The sequence below is a fragment of the Juglans regia genome, chromosome 5 (assembly GCF_001411555.2).
Source record: "Juglans regia cultivar Chandler chromosome 5, Walnut 2.0, whole genome shotgun sequence".
Lineage (NCBI taxonomy): Eukaryota > Viridiplantae > Streptophyta > Magnoliopsida > Fagales > Juglandaceae > Juglans > Juglans regia.
This window is the reverse complement of record NC_049905.1, coordinates 6,113,287-6,138,536: the sequence shown is the minus strand read 5'-3', so window position 1 is coordinate 6,138,536 and position 25,250 is coordinate 6,113,287. Positions and strand designations below refer to the sequence as shown.

General features: G+C 34.2%; 2 protein-coding genes and 1 long non-coding RNA gene across 3 annotated transcripts; 2 read left to right on the top strand and 1 right to left on the bottom strand.

The window, feature by feature from the left end:
• Positions 1–5,247: 5,247 nt before the first annotated feature.
• On the top strand, positions 5,248–6,911 carry LOC108987779. Its single transcript, XR_001995579.2, has 2 exons — positions 5,248–5,539; positions 5,859–6,911. It is a non-coding gene; the product is annotated as an uncharacterized LOC108987779 (long non-coding RNA).
• Positions 6,912–11,663: 4,752 nt separating this feature from the next.
• LOC108987783 (GDSL esterase/lipase At2g30310-like) lies at positions 11,664–14,103 on the bottom strand. Its single transcript, XM_035690024.1, has 4 exons — positions 13,653–14,103; positions 13,420–13,529; positions 12,453–12,714; positions 11,664–11,860 (listed from the first exon to the last, which is right to left on the bottom strand). The coding sequence occupies exons 1-4, from the start codon at positions 14,077–14,079 to the stop codon at positions 11,664–11,666; spliced, it is 996 nt and encodes a 331-aa protein (XP_035545917.1). The 5' UTR covers positions 14,080–14,103.
• Positions 14,104–23,469: 9,366 nt separating this feature from the next.
• LOC108987781 lies at positions 23,470–24,437 on the top strand. The gene has a single exon (XM_018960791.2). The coding sequence runs from the start codon at positions 23,536–23,538 to the stop codon at positions 24,010–24,012; it is 477 nt and encodes a 158-aa protein (XP_018816336.2). The 5' UTR covers positions 23,470–23,535; the 3' UTR covers positions 24,013–24,437.
• The last annotated feature ends 813 nt before the right edge of the window (positions 24,438–25,250 follow it).

Genomic DNA, 25,250 nt, shown 5'->3' with positions numbered 1-25,250 from the left:
GGGATAGCTTGTTAACCTTGAATGCTATATCGGGTCTGGTGATGCGGAGATATTGAAAAGCACTAATAGTTCTTTTGTAAAGTGTTGGGTCCGGAAATGCTTCATCTTCATAAGCCAAAAGTTTTATTGTAGTGGCCATAGGAGATTGAACCGGTTTTGCTTCTAGCATGTTGGTGTGTTTCAATATACCCATGATGTATCGATGTTGAGATAAAATGAAGCCCTTGGAGTTTTGAATCATTTCAACACCAAGAAAAAATTGTAAAGGACCCAGATTTTTAACAGCAAATTCATTGTATGAAGCTGATGGTAAATCATCGATAGCCGTCCGTTTATTGCCTGTGATGAGAATATCATCCACATATATAAGTATAAATATTTTGACTGTGGAAGATGCATAAACAAACAAGGAAGTGTCGGACCGAATACCTTTAAAACTAAGATCAAGAAGCTTGTTGTTGAGTCTAGCAAACCAAACCTGTGGGCTTGTTTAAGACCATACAAAACTTTTTGTAATTTACATACATGGTTTGGGTACTTGGGATGAAAAAAACCAGGGGGCTGAGACATATATACTTCTTATGATAAGTTCCCATGTAAGAAAGCATTTTGAATATTGATTCGATGAATGGGCCAACCAGCTGAGATGGCTAAGGAAAGAACAGTATGTACTGTTGTAGGCTTAACAACAGGGCTAAATGTTTCACCAAAATCAAAACGTGGTTGTTGATGATAGCCTTTGGCAACAAGATGCGCTTTATATAGTTCGATAGTACCATCTGCATGTCATTTGATGCGAAACACCCACTTCGAACCAATGATGTTACAAGTTGAATTAGGAGGAACCAAGGTCCATGTTTGATTTTTTAGCAATGCAACAAATTCAATGTTCATTGCTTGATGCCATAGTGGGTCTTTGATGGCTGTGGTATAGCAGGTAGGCTGAATAGGCTGTTGGGAAGATTCAGTAAGGAGAGCTTGTGGGATTGGATATCTAATCAGGCCTTCAGGAAGGTGTTTGGGTTTTCGGATATTGTTTTTGGAATGGGTGATAATTGGGTGCACTGATTTTATTTGGGTGTTATTGTTGGAAGGAGGATAATTATCTGAGTGTAGGGAAAGTCGTGGGTTTGAAATAGAAGAGGTTGGGTTGGTGGGGAAAGGTTCAATAGGTTTAGTTATATGTGGTGAGGATAAGGATGGGTTCGAATTGGGTGTATTTGGTTCGCTTGTGGGCTGGCTGTGGAGAGGAGTGTTTATATGTTCGATTGAGGTATTGCTTGGAGAAGCTGCTGCTGCTGAGACCCTTATATCCAATAGACTCATAAGATGACCATTATGGAGTTGAGATGGGGGAGAGTGGGACGCTGTGATGGTTTTAAAAGGAAATGTAAATTCATCAAATTGCACATCATGAGAGATATAAACACGGCGAGTGGGAACATGGAGACACTTGTATCCTTTGTGTAAAGGGCTATATCCGAGAAAGACACCGAAATGAACGAGGTCGAAATTTGTTGGTATTGTATGGCTGGAGATTAGGCGAATAAGTGCAACCAAATATTTTTAGAAAAGTGTAATTAGGTGGAGATTTGAAAAGAACCTCATATGGATTACGATTTTGAAGTGTGTGAGTAGGCATACAATTAATTAAGAAACAGGCCGTGAGAAAAGCATCATCCCAAAATTGTTGAGGAACGTTTGCTTGGGATAATAAGGCAAGGCCTGTTTCCACTATGTGGCGATGTTTGAGCTCAATAACACCATTTTATTGGTGCGTATGAGGGCAAGAAATAGGATGATTGATACCTTGATCTTGAAAATTTTTATGAAGCGAGCGATATTCACCACCCTAATCAGAATGCAAGGCTTTGATTTTAATATTAATATACCGTTTAACGTATGATTGAAATTTGATAAAAATATGACTAACATCACTTTTTAGAGAAATGGGATAAAGCCATGAATATTTGCTAAATGCATCCAAAAATGAAACATAATATTTATGGCTAATGTTTGAACAAATAGGAGCAGGGCCCTATGCATCAGTATAGATTAATGCTAAAGGTTATGTAGCTTGAGTTAAAGAAGTGGAAAATGGTAATTGTCGCCTCTTTGAACTCAAGCAAGCAGAACATTTTTTAGAGATGGAGTTACGATGTACTAGGACTTGCATTTGATGAAGGACACGATGAACAATTTGAAAAGAAGGATGACCCATGCGAGCATGCCATAAGGAAAGAGTCGAGTGTTCACTTGAGAAAACGGATGGAACACATTTATTTTGAGTGGATGAAATTTGATAGAGTCCATTGTTACTCCGACCTTAGAGCAGCAGCTTCCCTGTAAATCCTTCAAAAGAAAATAAGATGGGTGTAATTCAAAAAATGTATTAATATCTTTTGTGAAGCGCTGGACAGAAAGCAAATTTTTGCAAATATGGGGAACATGTAAAACATTTTTGAGTTGAAGTTTAAATGAAGGACTAGTAATTTGGGTGGTTCCAATATGGTGAATAGGAAGACCAGTACCATTGCCAACACGAATTGTGTCAGATCCAGAGTATTATTCAGCTTTAACACTTAGATTGGCAAGTTCCGAAGTGAGGTGGTGTGTAGAACCCGAGTCCGGGTACCAATTTGCATCAGTCAAATTTTGGGAAACTAATAAATATGCTTGGCCTTGAGAGGAGTCCCACTGGTAAGATTCATCATACCTGTAATAACAATCCAACGCCACATGGCCCGTTTTGTTGCAAACTTGACAAACGAGATGAGAGTTATTGGAGGAGAATGGAGAACTTCGATCACGCCCCCTGCCTCAGTTGTTTCGAGATGGTGAATTCTAATAATTTCCTTATCCATTTTGGCTTGGAGAGCCGCGACGATTGCCACGGCCACCATGATTTGTGGTGTTGCGGGGAGTGAAATTAGCATTGGCGACAATTAGATCAATTGTGGCCTAATGCTGCTCCAATTGTTTTTCATGAGCAAGGAGATGACCGTAAAGGTCTTCAATTGATAGAGGTTCAACTCCAGTGGTAACTGATGTGACAAAAGAGTCATAATCTGGTTCAAAGCTGACAAGAAGAAAGGAGACAAGTTCATAATTGTTCAAGGGTTGATCAACGGCAACAAGGGAGTCTGTGAGATTGGTAAATTGCTGGAAATAATCAGCAATTGAGGGGTTGGCTTTTTTTAGGGTGGCGAGCTGGAAATGGATATGGGTGATTCGAGCATGAGAGGTAGAGGAAAACATTCATTCTAGTGCAAGCCACATATCATGCGAGGTAGTCCACTTAACGACATGTGATAAAAATTTTTCTATGAGTGAAGAGTTAAGAACACTCAAGAGGAGTTGATCTTGAAGATGCTAGGAGTGGAAGGCAGGATTTGGGATGGTATGTGTTTGATTATTTTTGGTGGAAGATATATGAGTAAGTGGTGCTGGGAGGGAACCCTCAACATAGCCGAATAAATGGGTGCCTTTGAGATTGGGAACATTTTGGGCATGCTAGAGTAAATAATTGTCACGGCTTAGTTTGATGGAAATGAAGGGATGAGGAGTAAGAAAGGTGGGTGGGGTTGAGAGAATAGCAGAGGACGAAGTGGGAACAGAGGAGGCCATGAGGATTCAGATGTTTGTCAGTTAGGCTCTTGATACCATATTACAATTCAAATATTTGGAGAATTGTTGCCTTACCTTAAACACAAGTATAGGTGTGTATTTATAATGATATAAAATATATTATGTTACAACCAAATCATAGAAAGATAAAATAGAGGAATACATTTCAATTTAAATTGATTACATATCTAAATAAACGTATCAAGGATTCTCTGAAATATTTGAACTGGTCTTCGTGTAACTGCTTTGTGAGGCACCGCTATTTGTTGTTGTGGATAAGTCTCTAATTGTTGCTGTGGATAAGTCTCTAACAGTTTTCAATTATATTGGAGAAATGCTTCAAATAAATCTATAAATTGATATAGTTAGATATAGTATGCTAGATGTAAAATTATTTTTATTATAAAATAAATCTACCATATTATTTAAAATTATATTAGTTTATAAATTTATTTTGTAGAATCTTTTCGTAACTATAACATTTCTCATTATATTTACAACGTGCAAAAGTGAAAACATGATTTTCTCAAAAAATTTAACTGGTTCTTTATTTTGTTGTTTTCTAACTCCTTATTTTAATAAAAAAAAATTATAGCCTTACTAGCAACAAGTAATTAAGGTTTCGTTTATTTTTATAACTCATTTAATTTAATTTAATTATTATAATTGTTTTTAAATTTTCATATAAAATAAAATAAATAATTTATTTTTTTTAAATCTTAAAATAAAAATAATATTAAAAAAAAATTATAATAATATTTTAAAAAACAAACGAGGCCTAAATATTATGAGAAATAGGAATTTAGTCATAAGAGCATGATAAATTTATAACATAACAATGAATGATTAATCTGTAAAAAAAAATAATTTGAAATAATTAGGTCTCAATTGATTGCAAGATTCAGCTGATATCAACTTAATTCAGTTTAATTTTAAACTGAGTTTAACATCTAAATACCTAATTAAATTATTAAATTTATCTTAGTTCAAAATCTCCTTATATATGAGACTCACAATCTTTTTCAACTCAACACATATTTATACGTGGGATCTACAACCTTTTATAATTTCTCATAAATAATATTAAATTCATCTTAACATCTAAACACATTTAAATTAATCATTTTAAATGACTCCACATAACTCAATCCATCTATTCAACTCATTACTTTTAATAAAAAAATTAATTCAACTCAATTCAACATCTATAATCTCACTAGTTGTCCTTTTCAGTCAAAAATTAATTTTAGAAAATCAGGATTTCCTCCGGCAAAGCTGCAAAAGTGGAGAAAATTAAGGAAAATCGTGTCACGTATAAATAAACTTGGTCCAATGAATACCTCCTCCTTGCCGTATCCCAAGATGGGGAACGAATATCGTAGTCGGCAGCGTACAAAGTAAGGCAACTTAATGCATATTAAAGAATTATAGATGAAACAAAAATGACAAGGAAAAACAATTAAATGGAAAAAATAAAAGTAAATAAACCGTCCCTCCACCAAACCATCAAATTTTACTTGGTCTCAAGGTCTTCCAAGTTCCAAAAAGTCACCCATTTCCTACGTCCCGTCCCCTTATAAATACAACTCGATCCTTGCCTTCTTCATTATGTGGCAAATATCTTAGCCTTTCTTTCTATAGCTTTGTATAGGCTTTCGATCTTCGTTCAGATTCTGATTCATGCTGTAAATTAACAGTATAGAAGAATCGGTAAAGCTCAGGAGGGATAGCACCAGCCATGTAGCACTTTAACGATGATCATCATGTTAGGGTGTGATCGGTACTGGCGCTATCTATCCTGAGTTGCACGGGTTCTTCTTACTTTCCCTGTGGTATAGCAATTGCTAGCTGCTCCGATGATCAGTACTGGTCTCGATCGGCTCCGATCGGTAATCGGATATGTGGCATCTGGGTATATATAATACTTTAATTTCTTTTTTATTATGCTCAACACTATGTGCTTCTTCTTAAAGACAGAAACTTGGCTTTTTTTTTTTTGTTTTTTTTAATAATCTATATATGTTTGTTTTCTTCCAGCTTCTTCTTAATTGTTTGATACTCGTTCTCACTCCTCATACTGTCATACTCATATATTTAGAAGTCTTGATCATTAAATATAAATTCTGGGACCTGCATATAATTAAGATGGGTTACTCTAGATGGATGTGTATCTTCTTTATATATCACGATTATGGGTTACATCTGTGATTTTTTATGTTGGGAAAAAGCAGGTTTAATTAGTACCATATATGGCACAGCTTGTTCTGGGTATAATTTTAGGGAATTGTAACACCATGGCAACAGAAATGATCTGGTCCTTCTATCCGCTTGATCATGTCCAACCACCGCTCCTTAATTACTTTGCTGGATTCTAATCTGCATGTCTGCCAATTAGCTGCTGGATCTCATTTCTCATACTTCTGACTCTTGCTGGTATTTATTTTTGGTCATTTATTGATTTGAGATTTGGAATGACTTTCCTATAACACGGCTATTGATCCTGATTTCTTTTTGTTTCCTAATATATCAGGTTACTGTCAAGAGTCGGAAGTTTCCTCCAGAAGATCCTAACTTCTTGTGCCGGGATTTAAATCCCTGTTTATCTTTCTCTTGAACAAAATTCTAGAACTTATTGATCATGAAGAAGTCTAATATGCTTTTCTATTATTTTAGCTAGTATTTATTAAGTGTCAGTTTGAAACCCTAGGTGAGAGCGTGTCAAGTAATGGAAGCTGAGCTAGGGTTTCATGTTTGACTGAAATTTTTGCAGGCTTTTTACTGGTGGGTATTAGCCAACTGTAGATGTCTGCTCCTTTCCAACTCCGTTCAGAACGCATGCCAGTCCTTTCACTTTCTTTTCTACATGTACTTGTTCATCAGGATCATTATTAATATTGCCTATAAAAGAGCAAATCTGGTGTAATTTGAAACCATTTGGCGCTCTGATTGATTTATTTTTATTCCCGAGTTTTCATTTGTTCCATGAAATAACTTAAAAGATCAGCTGGATTTTACGTTCATTAATTTCAATGTCAGATTTCTGTCCATTCTCTGTTTTAGATGCAACGTGGATCGTCTGCTTGGCCAGTTGGGCCTTGTTGCAAAGCGTTGAGATTTGAGATGCCTGACCTAACTTTAGGGTACATGTTGTCTTTTTTGTTTGGAGACGGAGAAAGCAACTCACTTGTAAATAGATATCATTGAACCTTCTGATATTATGATTGTATATATCTTTATCCTCACATGGTAATGTGCTTGAACAGGAACCCCGACCTCTTTCGAGTTTTTTGAGAAGATCTGCTTCTAACTTTTAACCCCGACCTCAAAAAGTTCTAACTTTTAAGAAGGCAATATAAATAATAATTATTTCGATTGTTTTGCTTTCCGGACGGATATAAAATATTTGATTGGGCACGACTTAGAAATAGTTATAAAATCTCTTGATTGTTGTATTTACCCATATAAAATTGGTAGAAAAATAGAGTTTCAATTCCCTTACACGATGAATGAATAAACCCGGTTCTGCTGCGCTATGGAACTTGATCGGTGCGAGACCTTTTGCATTAGGGTTTTGGTGGGAAGGAAAGACAAAACAAACGAAAACAAAGCTGTGTCCACTCTACTGACTCACGAGTTCCCAAGTGAAAGGAACATGATCTGACCTTTACTGCATAAATTTCCCAGTTACATTTAACTTACAAATCTATCTCTTTGATCAATTATTAAAATGTCACCTGCAATATTTGAATATAAAGAGAGCCCCCATTAATGGTTGTCCTATGCTGGTGATCAGAAGGGTACCTGCGAAAATTATTGGAATTAAATTGCAGGAGTCATTGAATTACCGTAGGGCTCTTAATTAAACATATAATTAATTATTCGCTAGCATTGAACTTATGGTGCCCATGATGAGTATAAAACAAGAAAGGAAAATACTTTAGTAACAAATTAGAGATTATAGTAAAATAAATTTATAAATTAATGTGGTTTGATGTGTATGGTATAATATTATAAAATTATTTTATTATAAAATAGATCTAATAGATGTTATGAAGTCACATTATTTTTAGATTTATTTTTGTGTAATTTCTTTATATTTATAATAGTTTTTAAATAAGAGTCGAGAAAAAAAATGTAAGAATTGATAAGAATATAATATATATAAATAATTAAATTTAATTTCAATTAAAATTTTTAAGATAAGTGATAGTTTCACATAATACATACTCAATGAGAGAATTTAAACTTAGGAGAGTCTGGCCCATCATCTTTTTTAGGACAAGTCACACATTACTTTTAAATTCTATGGATCGATGAAGAAGTTTTGGCAATTTGGAAGCATTTGTGATATTTCTGTCATAAATGAAGGTTTATTTCTAAAAATAATAACAAAGTGCCTCTTTGAACAATGGTAAGTTTTTTTGCAGCACGACAGACAAGAAGAGCAATAATTCCTTGTTTGCTGTAAACTTCTAGCTAGGTATAATAACATGGAAATTAACTTGATCTCCAGCTAACTTGATTTGGCGATTACGTACTGGCCTCTACATGATATTTTTCAAAGCACAAGCTACTCGAATTCCACTGAAAGAGAAGATGAAGAGGTGCTGAGTTGTTCTATAAAAACTTTATAGAAAAATAGCAAGTTGGGTTAATTTATTTAAGATAACATACTTTAATTTCTTTTGAGAAATAATTTAGTAAAAAAAAGATTCAACAAAAGTGAATTCACAAATTGACATGACTTGATATGATACGTTATATTATAAAATTACTTTTATTGTAGATCAGTGGATCCAACATATTATATAAAATCATATCAATTTATGAGTTTAGTTTTGTCGGATCTCTTTGTGCCAGTAACACTTCTCATTTCCTTTTATATATCTCGCTTGCTTTTTTTTTCTTTAGGTCAAGTGATCTAGAGGCACATAATGGATGTTAGAATATAGAGAATTAACCACCTTCATGCCTACTTAATTTCTTACAAAGTTAACAACATGCTTTAATTTATCGAAAGATCAAAATATACAACCACCAAGCTGAAAGTGTACTTAGTCTGTAACAACTTGCAGGTTAAATTAGATGAAACTTGACGACATATTCATATAATGATTTGGGATTACTTGTAATTTTTCTAAGACAATATACCAAGAAAAGAAGAAAGGATCGAAGTACTGACCAAATTGTCTGAAATTTTTACAGGAAATTGGGAGATCTAAGCCGAAAGAAACAATCAATGAGAGGGGATGGGCTCAAGGTTTCTCGTTAAATTCTGTACCCATAAAAATCGTGGCTGTAAGAAAATAATTATCCCCACTAGCAGGAACGAAAAATCCGCCTTCAGTTTTGGCAAATCATATCTTCTTTGCATGGCAGTCAGTAATGTATGGGTGGTGATGGTGAGAGGCTCTGGGCAATCAAAATATCAGGAGCAATACTAAATACAGTCATGTGTTGTGTAAACATATTTAATTCTTTTTTAAAAAAATTAAGGTCTATTATTAAAAAATTAATATTTAATGTAAATATTATATTTATTTATTTTTTTAAAAGAATATGCAATTGCAAAGCTCATGCAAATATCATTTTCTAAATATAAGCTAAATATAAGTAAGAAGGGAGGTTTTTATTTTCAGATTCTTTTTTCATTTTTATTGGATTGGGCTGTGGCCCATTGTTCAGTGGACCCTTTAGGCTTAATCAGTTAAAAGTTCAATGGCCCAAGTTGGTCTTGTTATCTTTGTGAAAGGCAAAAGATTATGAGATGTTAGATCATGTACAGGGCTCTTCTATTTGATCGAAAATCATTATCAACAGAAATGAGTTATTTCTTAAATATAATTAGTAAGTTTGGAGGAAAACCAACATCAAATTTAAATTTAAAAGGATTTTATTTATTTTTGAAAAACAAACAAGTAAGAATTAATCCAGAAGATTCAATAAATTATTTTAAAATTTTAATCAATACAGTTATAACTGATACTAAGAATAAAACAATTAGCAAAGAATATTTTGGAATAAAAGAAATAAATAAAAAAGTTTCTCGATGGTCACTCTACACTATACTTATAAGTTGGTATAAAGTGTAGAGGATATTATATCCTTTACATTGTTGATACGTTAGATTAAAAAATTTAAAATATAAAATTTTCTTATAAATTTATTCCCATTTTAGTGAATTTATATTGTCTTGTTTCTTTTAATATTTTACATATTTAGTGACTGATTGTGCAGTTAGTAATTATTCTTAGATTTGTATTAATTTTTCAAATAAGAAGAACATCTATTCACCTGATCCTCTAGGTATTAATTGAAGTGGCTATGATAATTCTCAAACTATAGAAAGTCCGATTTCATCATTAATTCAGTATTGAGATCTAGGGTTAGCCAGTCAAGAAAGTTCATGTAAATTGGATTTAAATATATATTAAGATGGGGGATAGAGGATAAATAAGAATGTGATATTTACCAAAATATAGTTAAGCTGTGTAGAGTAGGATTTGAATTCAAAACCTAAGTTGTGTAGAGTCAGAGTTTGAATTTAAGACTTTTTCTCTTATACCGTGTAGAAGACTCTAAAATTTAATGTCTATTAACAATCTACAAGGGTGAGTTATTTTATAGTGTAATAAGGCCTCCAAAATACAGTAGTACAGCCAATAACAGCATTCACAAAGCCCTAAAGCTCTATCAGGAAAGCAAAGGTGATTTCATCAAGATCCATTGCTTCAGAGCTGTGTCACCAAAGCAAACCATGTACAAGGACATTTGTAGGCTTGCTTTTTAAGGCAGGAATGGAGAAGAAACAGTGGCAGGAATTAAGGCCATGAATGACGAGTCCTTTGAACTTTGGACTGTAGGAAGAAAACAAGGCATAAATCCGGTCCTGCTCGAGGGATTAGAAGATTGGAGTGACTGTGAGAATCAAGAACTGGGAGTGATTGGGGACTATGTTGCCTCGGCAGACTTTGGTAGTTCTGCCTGATCCGTGCTTGTGGTACAACAAATCTTGAGAGGAAATCATAGGCCAGGCTGCTTCTCTAGAAACAGTACGTAGTTTATGTCAATAGCAATGCTAGATACAGTCTCCATTTGGAGACTGCAATGTAAGTTTAGATAATTTTATCTTTAAAATTTTTTAAAATTACAAAACTATCCATCTTAAAATGATTTTTTTTCTCATTTAATAAAAAGTCTGCACATACAATTCCCACTTGAAGAATGCAAATAGAATTACTCTTATGTTAATTAGGAGTTTAGCATGCTTTGTTTCCTTCATGTTAGTATAAAAATTCTCAATTATGGCAAAGGAGTTTCGTTTCTATAAATCTAAGAACTCTTATATATGGAGTACCATTGCCATACTCAAAAGCGTTATTGAACGGATTAGGACCTTCTCAAAACCTCTTATGAATTTGAGGACCTTTTAAGTGAGAGAAAAATAGACATATGAAATGAGTCATATTGCCTATTAAATATTTCGGACAATATTAAATCAACAATAAATAACGTTGCTTCATGTGTCTATTTTTCATCCACTTAAGACATTCAAATTCGGATAAGAACTTGAGAGAATCTTTTTCCTTTCCGAACAACACCTTGTGCTCCTTGCTAGCCCATAAAATCAGCCTGCATAATTAATTAAGCTCTATCTATTTTTTTGGGTAAATAAGACATAATTAATGCATAATGGATCCCAAATGAGTCAAATACAAAACACAAATAAGACATTAAATTAATTGCTTCCCAGTGGATCAGAGACTAGAGTTAAATCATTTTTTATATAGTTATTAAGTCCGTTGTTGATCTTGCCTCATAGAATAATCATCTAATTCGGATAGATAAAAATATTCCGTTTAGATTTAAAAAGTATTTCATCTCATCTTATTATTATAATTGTTTTAAATTTTTATATAAAATATAATAAATAATTTAACTTTTTTAAATTATAAATCCAACCCAACACTTATTGGATCAGAAAAAGAAAGAAGATGGATCTTCAGGTAATAAGATTTTCATTTGGCTGTGATTGATTAGATATACAATAGCTTGGGAAGGACCGTCTTCATCATGTAGTTAGAAAGGTACTGGTATGCAATTTCACTTGGATGTATGCTATCCCAGAACAAGTACTCTGAAGCCTTCTTACATATCGGTGTGATTGGAGTACATAAGGGCCCCACTTCAATCAACCCAGTCCCACAACATCCTCTTTTTGTTTCCACAAATCCTGTTTCAACACATCATCAGTTTCTGTGATAAAACCTGGGTTAACAACTAAGATAAAATTGAAAAAAAAAAAAGAGGAAATTGCAGCGCTATTATATGACACTTGGGCGTTTCGAGAGTACACTTTTCTAATAGAAATGAAAGAGAGAGAAATAGTTTTGAGTTAAATATTTTATTGAATTTTGAAAAATAAAAGATAAAATTGAATACAAATGTTATAAAGTTAAAAAGTTGTTTGAATATAATTTTTTAATATTATTTTCAATTTAAAGTTTAAAAAAATTATTGATTTTTGTATTTTATTTTAAAATTTTTAAAAGTTTAAAAATTGTATTGATTTTTATGTTTAGACATAAAAATTAAAAATTAAAAATTAAAAAATGTATGTCATGTTTGAGTGACGTTTGAGAATGAAATTATAAAAAATTTTAAATTTCAAAAATTTAATTCATGTTTTATCCCAAACCGCGTACCTAACCAATTTTATAAATTGCCTATTGTATTAATACATGTGGATTACAATTGAAAATTTTAATTGAGGTGTAAATTAAAAAAAAAAAAAAGATATGACCTGTAAATAACTTAATATTTACCATATTTTTCAGGATGATTAATCATGTGGATCAAAGGCTCGTACACGTCTGCATAGACAATCTTGCTGCCTGGAAGGTATGCTTGGACTTGAGGTAACAGCTTTGCAAGCTTTTGATTATAATTTTCAGCATCTAAATTCTCATCCTCTAGACATTTTCTATCCCTCGGATTCTCAAATTTTGCAGTCATTTGAATGGGGAGGCAGCCGATTGGAGGAAGCCCAGTTATACAAAGTTTCCTGCACCCCAGATTGTATAAATCCTAAACAATATACATACACACAAGTAACAATATTAAACCTGTGAATGGAAGTATTTATGCACAAGAAATAGAGAAAATGTTGTCCAAATTCGTAGCCAAATAACAATTTTAGTCATGTTGGTAATGGATCATAATTAATTTTGCGTGTGTTTGCAGGGATCAGAGATATATATATTTATTTGAGTAATAATAAGCATCCAACTTTTTTTACAACTTTGCTTTAAAAGATCTACGTTTATGTAATTATTTATTTATGAAATATCACTATCACATTAGGTTAGGTTTGAATAGTGAGTTGAGATGAAATGAGATGAGATGAGTTGAGATGAAATTAAATTGAAAATTGAATAAAATATTGTTAGAATATTATTTTTTAATATTAATATTATTTTGTGATTTGAAAAAGTTGACACTACAAGAAAATTACTTATTTATAACTAGTTATTTACTGTAAAAATAATTATTTCCTATCAAAATGAGTCTGTATGCATTGCAAATATATAATCATTATCATTAAAAATAATCGGTCATAAATACTCTTTTTTTTGTAGTGAATTATTTATTATATTTTGTGTGAAAATTTATAAAAATTGTAATGATGAGATAATATGAGATGGATTGAGATTAACTGCCAATCCAAACTGAGCTTAATAGGTTGTAAAATACGCTGTAAAATAGTTATATAAATATCATTATTCTACTTACCTCGATGAAAATTTGTATCCTATTCTGCAGAAATTCATGGTACCCACTAATGTTGAACTGTAACCTCCTCGTGGGTAAGTCATAGAAGTTGAAAATAAAGTCATTAGCGCCTGCACTAAGAAGAAAAAGAGAACCATTAACTATCTTCGTAGCATCTGCTTCCCCTACAATGCCCTTAAGCCTCACTAAATATTTCTTGAAGTACTCAATTTGCTTGGACATTGAGATGGCACCAGATGCAACTGTAGTCAAGTCGTCATAGCCAGCTCCAGCTGAAGCAAAGCTAACACCGGTACGAAGTTCTTCATCAGAAAGATTTGGATCAAGGAAAGCAGGTACAATATTTTCTTTGATTCGTAGCGCGGATGCAATGAAGTCCGAAACAAGTTTGCCATTAGAAAACCTTCCCGTAGGAATGTGATCAGGGAAATCGCGGCCGTAGGGATAATGGTTGCCCTTAATAAATGTCCTAATGTAATTGTTGTTGCCATCATCCACCGTTGAATCACCAAAGATGAGAAAGGCAGGAAATTTTGGTGAGGTTGTGAGCTTTGTGGCAGTGCAAGCCCAAGCTGTGTTAGATATGATGGTACTCCAAATCATGTACTGCAGTACTACTACTGGTATGATCAGGAAGATCAAGGCTGATAATTCTGCCATTCTTTGATCAGGAATTCTTTCTGGTTGCTGGGTTTAGGAAGTATTGAGGTTTGTTGATAATTTGCAAGTGAAACTCTTTCTAAGGAAGGAGAAAACTTGACCTAGATGTTAAGTTATTTTTTCCTTGTGAAAGTAAAAGACTAATTATTTCCTTGGGTTGCTTGTATTCAGTTTGGCAGTAAATTTGCTTCTAGAATATGCTTTCAAGTTCCAACCGAGGATTGCGTATAAAAGAGGCGTCGATCTCTTCCCTAATTGTCAAGAGATGCACCAATATCAGCTAGCTAGCCCGGGAGCCAAAACATACATGTCATATATTTATGATCATGATCATGATCATGCGCATGTAAATATTATCTATCACAAGCTGGAAAAGTAGTCCTTTATATATTTATGGCATGATCTAAATCTATCTGTCTCAAATTCTACAAAGTGTTTGACGAAAGGAGGAGGTGTGTGTGCCCACAGTACTTGTCGGAGTGGTCATGCATATAGATCATTCTTAAAGCAAGTGAAAGTGAACCAAAAATGGGAGAAAAGGAGGGTAGGGGAAGAAGAGAGGAAGAGAGACGTGAGAAAGAAAGAAAAAAAAGGAGATGAGTGGCCTGAAACGTCTATCATGGGGATCAGAGAAAAGGGTAACTCTGAGAAAATGCTAACAAAATTGTGCTGACGTTGGAAGATTAGACGTGAGTTTGAAGAGAAGATCTCTGTTGAATTAAATTTCAATTTTCAACTGAGATCCCGCCACTGATTTCTCAAAATGATGACCGTCATGATGGATCAAAAGATGGAAAAAAGAAAACAAAAATAATAGAGAATGGAAAAGAAGACACATGATTAAAATTTAGGACCTGGCTTTCCAATAACGTTTTTGCTTACTATTTAATCTTTTTTTTCCTCTCGACTGTTCATGTTACCTCGGTTTTTTTTTTTTTATGTCCGCAATAATTGTTTACGTGGAAAAAGATCTCAATTCACGTGTTTTTCCTTTTTTCATCTCACTTAAGTGACCAAGTCCTTAAGTTTGGATTGAGAAAATCTTGATCTTGTTTAGACTAACGCACAATTTTAAGAATATTAGTTATATCTTGATTCTTCCAACAACAAGCTTTTCCACGCACAATCATATATATGGTTTGATATTGTGAAAATTAGGCCTTTTGGGCAGGCCCCCTATCTGGCCCGGCTGCCCGACCTGCCTAGGATGGGCAGGTTTGTTAATAAAATGCCGTCGTTTTGTCTTAAGTTACGTTTTAAAACAAACTCCCCTCACCGTGCCGCACCCATCTTTCCTTTCTTTGTCTCTATGTTGCCTCGTTGCCACTTGGACTCTCCCTCTCGCCGTAGCCCTTAGCCCTAGGTCTCTCTCTCGGGTGACAATGCATGCTTTTAGACTATGTTTGTGTCGTGTCAAGTTATGGACATTTAACTATATAGGTCAATCCGAACCTGGCCCTTTAAACTAAACGTGTCAAACTTTCAAACCCTAACCCGACCTATTTAGACAATGGATAGTGTCGTGTCATCCATTTTGACCTCTTTAATAATTAATTAGAAATATGTTAACACGACACAATTGATTTAAACCTGTTTCATGTAAATAGGTTGAAATAACATGCATAATATATTTGACTTGATTAACATAATTGCACATAAAAATTAAAATCTATATTTATTAGTAACTACAATATCTTAAAAAAATAAGATTACGTACCTACTAACAAAAAAACAATATGTTCCAGATTTTAACATAAAATAAAACCAATATTACAAATTCTATAAAAACAAATGTTAGCAAAGGTCTAGAAATACTAATATTACAATTCAATAATAATAAAATTATAATTTTGAAATAAAATCTAAATTAGTCAAAACGAGTTGATTTTAGATTAAACATGTTGACCTATTTATAAATTGTATCTTAACGGATCAACCTATTTTGATCTGAGCCAGTTACCATTAAATCCAAACATGTTAATTTCGTGTCGTGTTCGTGTTGGATTCATGAGTTGTGTCACATATTGTCACCCCTAATTGGGTGATGGGTAGTCGACATTGGGGGCTAATTCGCCCTCGGCATCCGGACGGGTGCACACACCTGAGAGATGCTACTTATCATCCCACACTACACACCAATATGGGTCATGGTGCCTATGTGTTGATTATGTCTTTGAATAAAGCCACTGTGAAGGACATGAACCCTATCCCAGTGGTTGAGGAACTTTTGGATGAGTTGCGTGGGTCCATAAACTTCTCTAAATTGGACCTAAGATCTAGTTACGGTGAAAATTGAGGACATCCTAAAGACTACCTTAAGGACTCATGAAGGTCACTATGAATTTTTAGTCGTGCTATTTGGCTTGACTAATGCCCCTACACATTCCAAAGTTTGATGAACAAATTTTTAAACCTTTCATTTGAAAATTTATACAAAATTTTTTTAATGATATATTAACATATAGCAGAAGTGAAAAATATCATGTGCAACACTTAAAAACACTGGACACTCTCAAGCAGTACCTGTTATTTGCCAATATGTCCAAGTGCAAATTTGGTAGCCCAAATGTAGCTTATTTGGGGGCAATGTAGCTTATTTGGGGGCATTTCATCTCTACCCAAGGGGTAAAAGCAGAACCAGAAAAATTAAGGGCCATGTGAGATTAGCTCCTACCTACTTCAGTTGAATCCTTAAGGAGATTTTTGGGCTTAACTAGCTACTATAGAAGCTTCATAAAGGGTAAGGGGCTGTGGCTACCCCTCTAGTAGAGTTGTTAAAAAAGAAGGGGTTCAAGTGGACTGCAGCAGCTGAAAAGGACTTCAGTGACCTTACAGAGGCAGTAATAAGGCCACCAGTTTTGGCCTTAACAAATTTTTCATTGCCCTTCGAGATTGAATGTGATGCCTCAGAAAGGGCTATGAGAGTTGCCCTCGTGCAAAAAGGGCACCCCATTACTTTTTACAGTCAAGCCTCGGAAGGGAGGGCACTGAGCATGTCCACCTATGAAAAAGAGCTATTTGCACTGGTCTTTGTAGTGCAGAGAAGGAGACCCTATCTTATAGGGGAGGCCATTCACAGTAACAACTGATCATCAAAACTTGAAGTTTGCATTAGATCTGAAAATAAGAGGGGTGAGGAAGAAGCAGACCATGTAACACTGACCATGGCCTCTGTGCCTACATTGGAGCAACTCGAGGAAGTTAAACAACACTATATTAAAGATGTTGTGGTCCAACAATTACTAGAAAAGGTTACTAAGGGGGATGCTAGCCCTAAGTACTCTGTAAGAGAGAGATGTTTGTATTACAAAGATAGACTTTATATTCCAAAAAACCCTACACTCAAACTTAAACTCCTCCAACTACTACATAGCAGTCCCACTGGGGGCCACGTAGGATTTGATAAAACCATCCACAGAGTTAGCAAAGAATTTTATTGGCCTCACCTCAAGACTGAAGTTTGTGAATTTGTGAAGGGTTGTGATATCTGCCAACGTGTGAAGCTAGAAAATTCTCTCCCAGGAGGCCTTTTACAAACCCTAACCATACCTTCTAAACCCTAGACCCATATCACTATGGACTTTATAGAAGGCCTTCCTACTTCTCTAACATTCAATTGCCTATGGGTAGTTGTTGACCGCCTCACAAAATATAGTCACTTCACACCCTTTTCCCATCCCTACACCGCTTCTTCCCTAACAACTTATTCATTAGAAACATCTTCAAACACCATGGCATGCCCCTTTCAATTATCAGACAGAGATAAACCTTCACTAGTAGGTTTTGAATGGAGTTGTTCAGACAACAAGGGGTGAATCTGGCATTCAGTATAGCATACCACCCATAGACTAATGGCTAGTCTGAAGCAGTTACCAAAGTACTTAAAATTACTTATGTTGTTTTGTGGGTGAAAGGCCAAAGGACTGGATCTTCTGGAACCCAACTAGCACAGTGGTGGTACAACACCACTAAACATTCCTCAACACAGTTAACACCCTTCGAGGCCCTATATGGTTACCCCTCTCCCAGATTGTTGAGTTACTTACTAGGATCCTCATTGGTGGAAGTTGTGGACTCTTCCCTTCATTCTAGAGAATAGATCAAACAATTGTTGAAGCAAAACCTGTAAAAGGCACAAAGTAGGATGAAAAAATATTCAGACTTGAAACGGAAGGAGAGGGAATTTACAGTAGGAGATTTGGTGCAACTCCCTCCGATGGATTCTATGGGGGGTTTTTAGACCAGAACTCAAGGAGGTTCTCGATCGACGCCTCAGACAGGTCCATAGGAGACCCATAACGGAGATCCTCATCCATTGGCAAGGGCAGATGGAGAAAGACGCCACTTGGGAGCCTTACCACCAATTGAAGGACACCTACTCCCACATTGTGAGCAAGGTGTTCTGAACGAGTGGGTATTGTCACAGGCGAATCTAGGAGTGGTCAAGGATCAGAAAGGGAGGAAGAAAGGCTTTGTGATTGGCTTCTGGACTTAAGGGGCTTTTGCTCTTGGGCTCAAAACTAGACTGGGGCTTTCACTTTATGAACTACTACAACAGATGGGCTGGGAAACTCATCTTAGTATTAATCAGTTTAATAAATGGACCTGGACCCAGGTCCAAGTGTTAGTATCATTTAGCTTGTTTTTATTATTTGTTCTGTTGCAGTGTGCATGGAAAAGAACAGAAGGAATACTCTATATATATTCAGTTGTTATAAGTTTGTTAATACTGTCAGCCTATATGGACAAAATTCATGAAATGAGAATCATTATGAATTGAATGAATAAATTAAGTTTCTATTACTTCTCAATATTCTTCCCTGGAGGCTGCTTAGTGCTCATCCCATTTATTTCCCCTCCCCTGTGTGGGTGTTACATTTTCTAACCGCTAATGGATAGAAATAAAATTAAGGAAGATAATTAACAAAAAAGCAAATCTGCCATTAATTAAAGAGGTAATTAATATTGATCATCTACTAGCATGCAGCCGATAGCTAGCCGTGGATGCAGCTTGCATGTTCCTTTTACACCGAAATCGATATTCTTAACAACCCGAATCTCATAATACAGTCCATGAGAAAGGTGAACCACACGGTGATGATTTATAAGAGAGATGCTGATCTTTAATTCTATCGATCCAGTCAACCATGATCCAGCTATAGATGGTGCACAAAATCCTGCCCTCACATTATTCGTTTGGATACAAAGAACTTGACACTTCACCTAACACTAGTAATTATCTTGGGTCCTTTCACAAAATATATATAGTGACCTGCATCTAGCGCTATCATTTTGAATATTTTCTTGCAAAATCCAAACAACTGTGTTCCAGTTGTGATCTGTATATATATATATATATATATATATGTTTCGAAGGTTGGGAAAGCATTCTTTTGAGTTTCCATCATTTAGAAGTTTGAGAAACCGTAAATATATACGAACCAAATTAACAAGATTCTTTCATCTCTGCATTAACTTTGGGATAACTTCAAGTTCCTTGGGATTGATTAAAGTGGTAAGAATTTTGGTCTTGGTGGTGGTATATTTGCTCTAGGTCTAACAATTTCTAGGAACTATCGGATTAAGAAAATTTCTAAGAATTATTGGATTAGGAAAATTTCTTGATGAATTATTTAATGTGCACTTGTGAAAAACTCTTTATCGAGGAAACTCTTAATCGAATTAACTCTGTTCTCTGATACCAGGTATGATCAATAAAAATATAAAAATTCTGAGATAACTTTAATGCGCATGCAACGAAATATTAATCAAGAATCATGATTCTCCATAATTTTCTGATCTAAACGTTAACATGATTTAGAGAAAGATAAACACGAGTCTAGATAAACACGAGTCTATAGATCTCACAACACTAAATATTGCTACGTAGATTACGAATCTCATAATTATTACAATAAAATCCGTATAATGCTGAGCCTTTTATATTTCTTCAAACTCTAAAGCGTTTAAATCAGAAAAATTAATTGTTGATCAGAAATAATTTGTATAAATCTCAAATAGATAAGTCTCACGCAAATCTTTGCAAAAAAGTGAACTGGCTCAGCCAACCTTGAAAAAGTATAAAAAAAAAAAAAATTTCTATTTTATAGGGATCCATTTTTTACAAAAAGATCTAAACGAGATTTATCTATTTAAAATTTGTACTAGCATTACTCAGCTTAATCGTTGGGCGTACTTGTGATCTTCGAAACTATCAGCATGCTACACTCGGATGCACTGAATTGGTGTACGTGATCAGTTTAACATATTAAAATGATCAGTTGCATGTTAAATTAATTAAGTTGCTTTTAGCAGCAATACCACAGCTCGAATAAGAAGAAATCTTATGCTCCAAGATCGATCACCAGTTGTGAACGTACGTCTCCTTGATCACTGTACCTAGAGATAATAACCCCCCTTAAAATTATGATCCATGTTAATATTTATGGATATATGTATATGTATATAAGTTCTATAATTATGAAGATATTTTATAAAAATAAATTTATAAACTGATGTAATTTGATATGATGCGTTAGATCTATTTTATAATAAAAATAATTTTATAATCTAACATATCATATTAATTTATTTGCGAGTTTACTTTTATAGAAGGCTAAAGCAGAATTTCTTTATTTATGATTCCTTGCAAGTGCGTGAAGCTAGAATTAATATTAGATGGGTCGTAAGTTGAAAGTAAGTACCACGTACGGTACTAGGGGTTAGATCATGTACAGCTTGCTTAATACATTCATACTCTAACACCAATGATTATATTCCTGCATGAGTCTATATATATATGTGTGTGTGTGTATTAATCAAGCTTCCGCCTTGGCTTTAGTGTTGATTAAGACAGACTCAACCAGGCCACGTTCTTCAATTATGGATACAGTTTCCATCTTGTACGTGTTTGATTCAATCTCACATTAGGAATCTTGTGGCACACGAACGTGCCAGCTGCTTTCCTTTGCCTTCATTATTATTTTGTTGCTTAATTTATTCAAAGCTAGCTGCGCGCTTAATGAGCTTTCTACTTGATCAACACTCTCATGCATAAGTTTGCAGATGATCAATAGATGTTTCTATTTCGAATTCGGTGCAAATAATTGCAAGGCTTCAGAAGCAGTACCACCATCAGTAGATCTACATCACCATGATCAGCAAGCCGCGCGGGTCTTTAATTGGAAACAACCTCAACATCAGGAAGAACAAGTACTGATCGAGTCAACAATATAAGTAGCTACTTGATCTGAACCCAAAATCAGGTCATGAGTAGAATAAAATATAAATTGCAGCCCGAGAAACCACATCCTAAATAGACAGTACTCCTTCAAAAGATCAAACATCAATCTGTTTGGCAATATATAGCAGAAACATGACCACTTTAACTATCATTTCTTAGCTCCGGTTTGGATTGAAAATTTATCTTAACTCATTTCATCTCATTTTATTATTATAATTTTTTTAAATTTTCACACAAAATATTATCAACAATTCAAATTTTTCAAATCTTAAAATAATAATAATGTTAAAAATTAATATTCAAATAATATTTTATTCTACTATTCATAAATTATCTCAGTTAATCTCAACTTATATATCCAAACGGGGCAAGATATGTACATTTTCATGAATAAAGTCTATTTTTTTTCCATAAATATGACTCAATATATATTAGATAAATGTCTTTTTTGTTTTTTCCTTCATGAGTGGGTGCTGTTCCAGGTTACAATATTACAGAATACGGCCAGATGCAGAACCCTAGCTAGCTGCACGGCGGCACATAGTCCAGGCTGCCAAACGCGGATAAGCCGATAAAGACAATACCCCTTGATCAATTAAAATGGATTTAGGAAACGCGCAATTAAAGCTGTCCTAACTAATCATTTATTTTATTTTAAGAGCAAGCAAGGCCAATTAATCTGCTAGCTGGATTTCTAATTTTTTTATTTTATTTTATCTTATATTATTCTGTTTTTATTAATTTTCAATGAAGTCAGCTGCCTATATTCGCGATCACTTGACATGGGATCATGTTGCGAAAACCACATTCCAAGCGTCGGATTAATTACTTTATTGTGTTACCACTCCATCTCTATTAATTAATTAATTAATTAATTCAATACCTCTTAAATTATTTTCCCTTACTTTGCCCAACAATACCAATATCGAGAGTTATATATATGAAAAATTCTATTTACAATTCTTATTTAAGAGACTGTATGTATATGTCTATTATTAAATGATAAAAAATATTATTTTAAGAGGAATATTTTTGTAATTTTAAAAAATTTTAAAAATAAAATTACTTAAATTTGTATTGTAATCTCTAAAATTGAGACAGTAAGTAACATTTATATATATATATATATATTAGAGGGAAAATTAATAATAATGTCTTTTGAATAGTTAAACGAGTTGGACTTTGTAATATTAATCTTGTCCTTTTTTTTTTTCTCTTCAAGTACAATTTATTCTAGCGTAGACAACTTGTCCGAGGATGAGACTTTGTCAATGTGTCAACTAACACTCCATAAATTTGGACCACCATATCAATAGTTTTTTCATAGAAGTTTACTGTAAATACTATTATTGCCAGACCACCTGACTAAGCAGCTAGCTACGATATACCAATTTTTAGTTCCTTCTCTTAGAACAATTAAGGAAAACTTAAAATAATACTTAAATTGATACTTTAAATAAGACTAGTTAATGCTATAATTTAAGTCATATCATGTAATTATTAAAGAAAAGTTCTCTTTGATTATAAGTAACATGAAAGTGTCTGAGAAAAATTCTTTAATCCGTTTTATCCGACCCGACTTAATTAGGATGTATTATATATATATATATACATTATACTATTCCCATACGGTCGTTGTGCTGCCACATTATCTTTGTTTTTCTATCTAAATAAAATCATTTACAGTTTCATAGATATAAACATATTGTCAAATCATGTAAATCTTGTGTCTTGTGTAATTGATTCTACTTTACTTTTAATTTCTCATATGGTTCTTAACATACCCAACTAACGATATATGGTACATTCTAATTACCATCCTTGGAGTATTATACTTTAATTTATACTTTGAGAATAATAATACAAGCTGGAATAACAATATTCCACTTGACTTAAAAGACTATACTTGCAATCATGGCCGGTAACAATATTATATCCGGCCCCTTGCAAAAGGAAGGGTACCATAAAAGAAAAAAAAAAAATCAAGCCTCATTAATAATAAATACTAATTTTGAAAATCACCCAAAAGGGCACTTTCGTCATTTGGAATCCATATTTTCTCTGTTCTTATGGGTAGCTGCTCCTATATAACACATTGTCCAGTTTTGGCCACATTCACATATGCATATGCGAGAAACAGAGTCAGAAAGAGTTCCAAACTTATCATTCACGCAGAGAGAATTCAAACTATATATATATATATATAGGTCGATATGGGTAACAGTCTAAGGTGTTGCTTGGCTTGTGTTCTTCCCTGTGGAGCTCTAGACTTGATCCGCATCGTTCATTTGAACGGCTACGTAGAAGAGATCACACATCCGGTCACGGCCGGTGAGATCCTTGAGGCCAACCCAAATCACGTCCTGAGCAAACCGTGCTCTCAAGGCGTTGTACGTAAAATTTTGATTGTCTCGCCGGATTCTGAGCTCAAGAGAGGAAGCATTTACTTCTTGATCCCAGCTTCGTCGCTGCCGGAGAAGAAAAAACGTGGTAACAACCTCAGTAAGTCCTCCAAGAAGAGCAAAAAGTGCAGCAGTACTAGTGATGTTGATCATCATGTCTCGGACTCTCATCGTTACCTATCGGACGTCATCTCCGAAAAGAAACCGTCGCGGCGACGGGATCGAAGGACTGGCCGAGTTGGAGGAGTGTGGGAGCCTCATCTTGAGAGCATCTCCGAGGACTCATAAACACACTTTCTTTTTTTTTCCGACGTTGCAATCCGATCGACATGCCCCGCCGGGAACCATTAAAGTTGGTGTTCTGATGTACGTACGTACGTGGTGGGGTCGTTTTGGTCTGCGTCTAATATATATATATATATATATATAAATATATATTATATGGCAGATCTGGATTCCAGTATTTACGAGGTGATAAGGATCCGTTGGCGTTTGCTTCTCGAGAAAAAGTTAGGACAGATCATCAACGTGCAAATGTTTGTACCAAAGCGAAATTGTTTTTTACACCCTCGAGTTGTAAGTAAATATGTTTCTCTATTTTCTTCTCTCTTTGAGAAGATATTTTCCGGAGTACAGGAAGAAAAATAACAGGGCTGGCGACTGATAGCCTAATTAAAGTGGAGCAGTACTTTATTTGTATGTACGTGTGACGTTTGAGGTTTCTGGTTTAATGTTTTTGCCTCAAAACGAAATTAATGCTTCTTAGAATTGTTTTATAGCTTATAAACATTAATTAATTAATGGTGTTGTAAATTTAGGCGTACGCTCGTCCTACAATCTTTACCCCATCTGTGTTGGCATAATTGTGTACATGGGAAGTGATGTAATAATGACAATATATATATTTATATTATTACAATAAAAATGAATATTTATAATTAATTATTTGTGATAAAAATATTATTTACGATAAAAAGACTCATTTTATCATAATGTGACAATTAGCTAGCTAGTGAGAGTACTCCTGCATGCTTCTCGTAAAAAGAAGACAATCGGCCCTCTCAAAAGATGTTCTTTCCGATGGAGGGTGTTTTGGAAAGGCAGAGATCAAGAACGAACGAGATGAATCTCAATGCAAAACTTTGGGAAATGTAAACTGCAAACTGGCCTTAGAGGCCGATTTTATGATCTAATTTGTTGGCTTGGGTCGGTGATCTTAAATAATTGTATTATGATCATGAAGTTTGTTTTAGCAAGCAATTTTAAGGTCAAATCCGTGAAATGATCATCGATCGGAAATCACTAGCTAGACATGATTATTAGAGTGTTAGCCTAACGACAATATTAATATTTAATCTTAATAATGAATATATATTCTTCTGACTTTGAAATGGGTTACATTGTCTGATATTAATTTAACCAATAATGAAGCCAATATTTTATGCAAGCTACTACTGTTCAAGAGCAATTGATGATGATGATGAGTTTTATAAGTTATCAGTGTTGTAATTGACAATTTGCAGCGA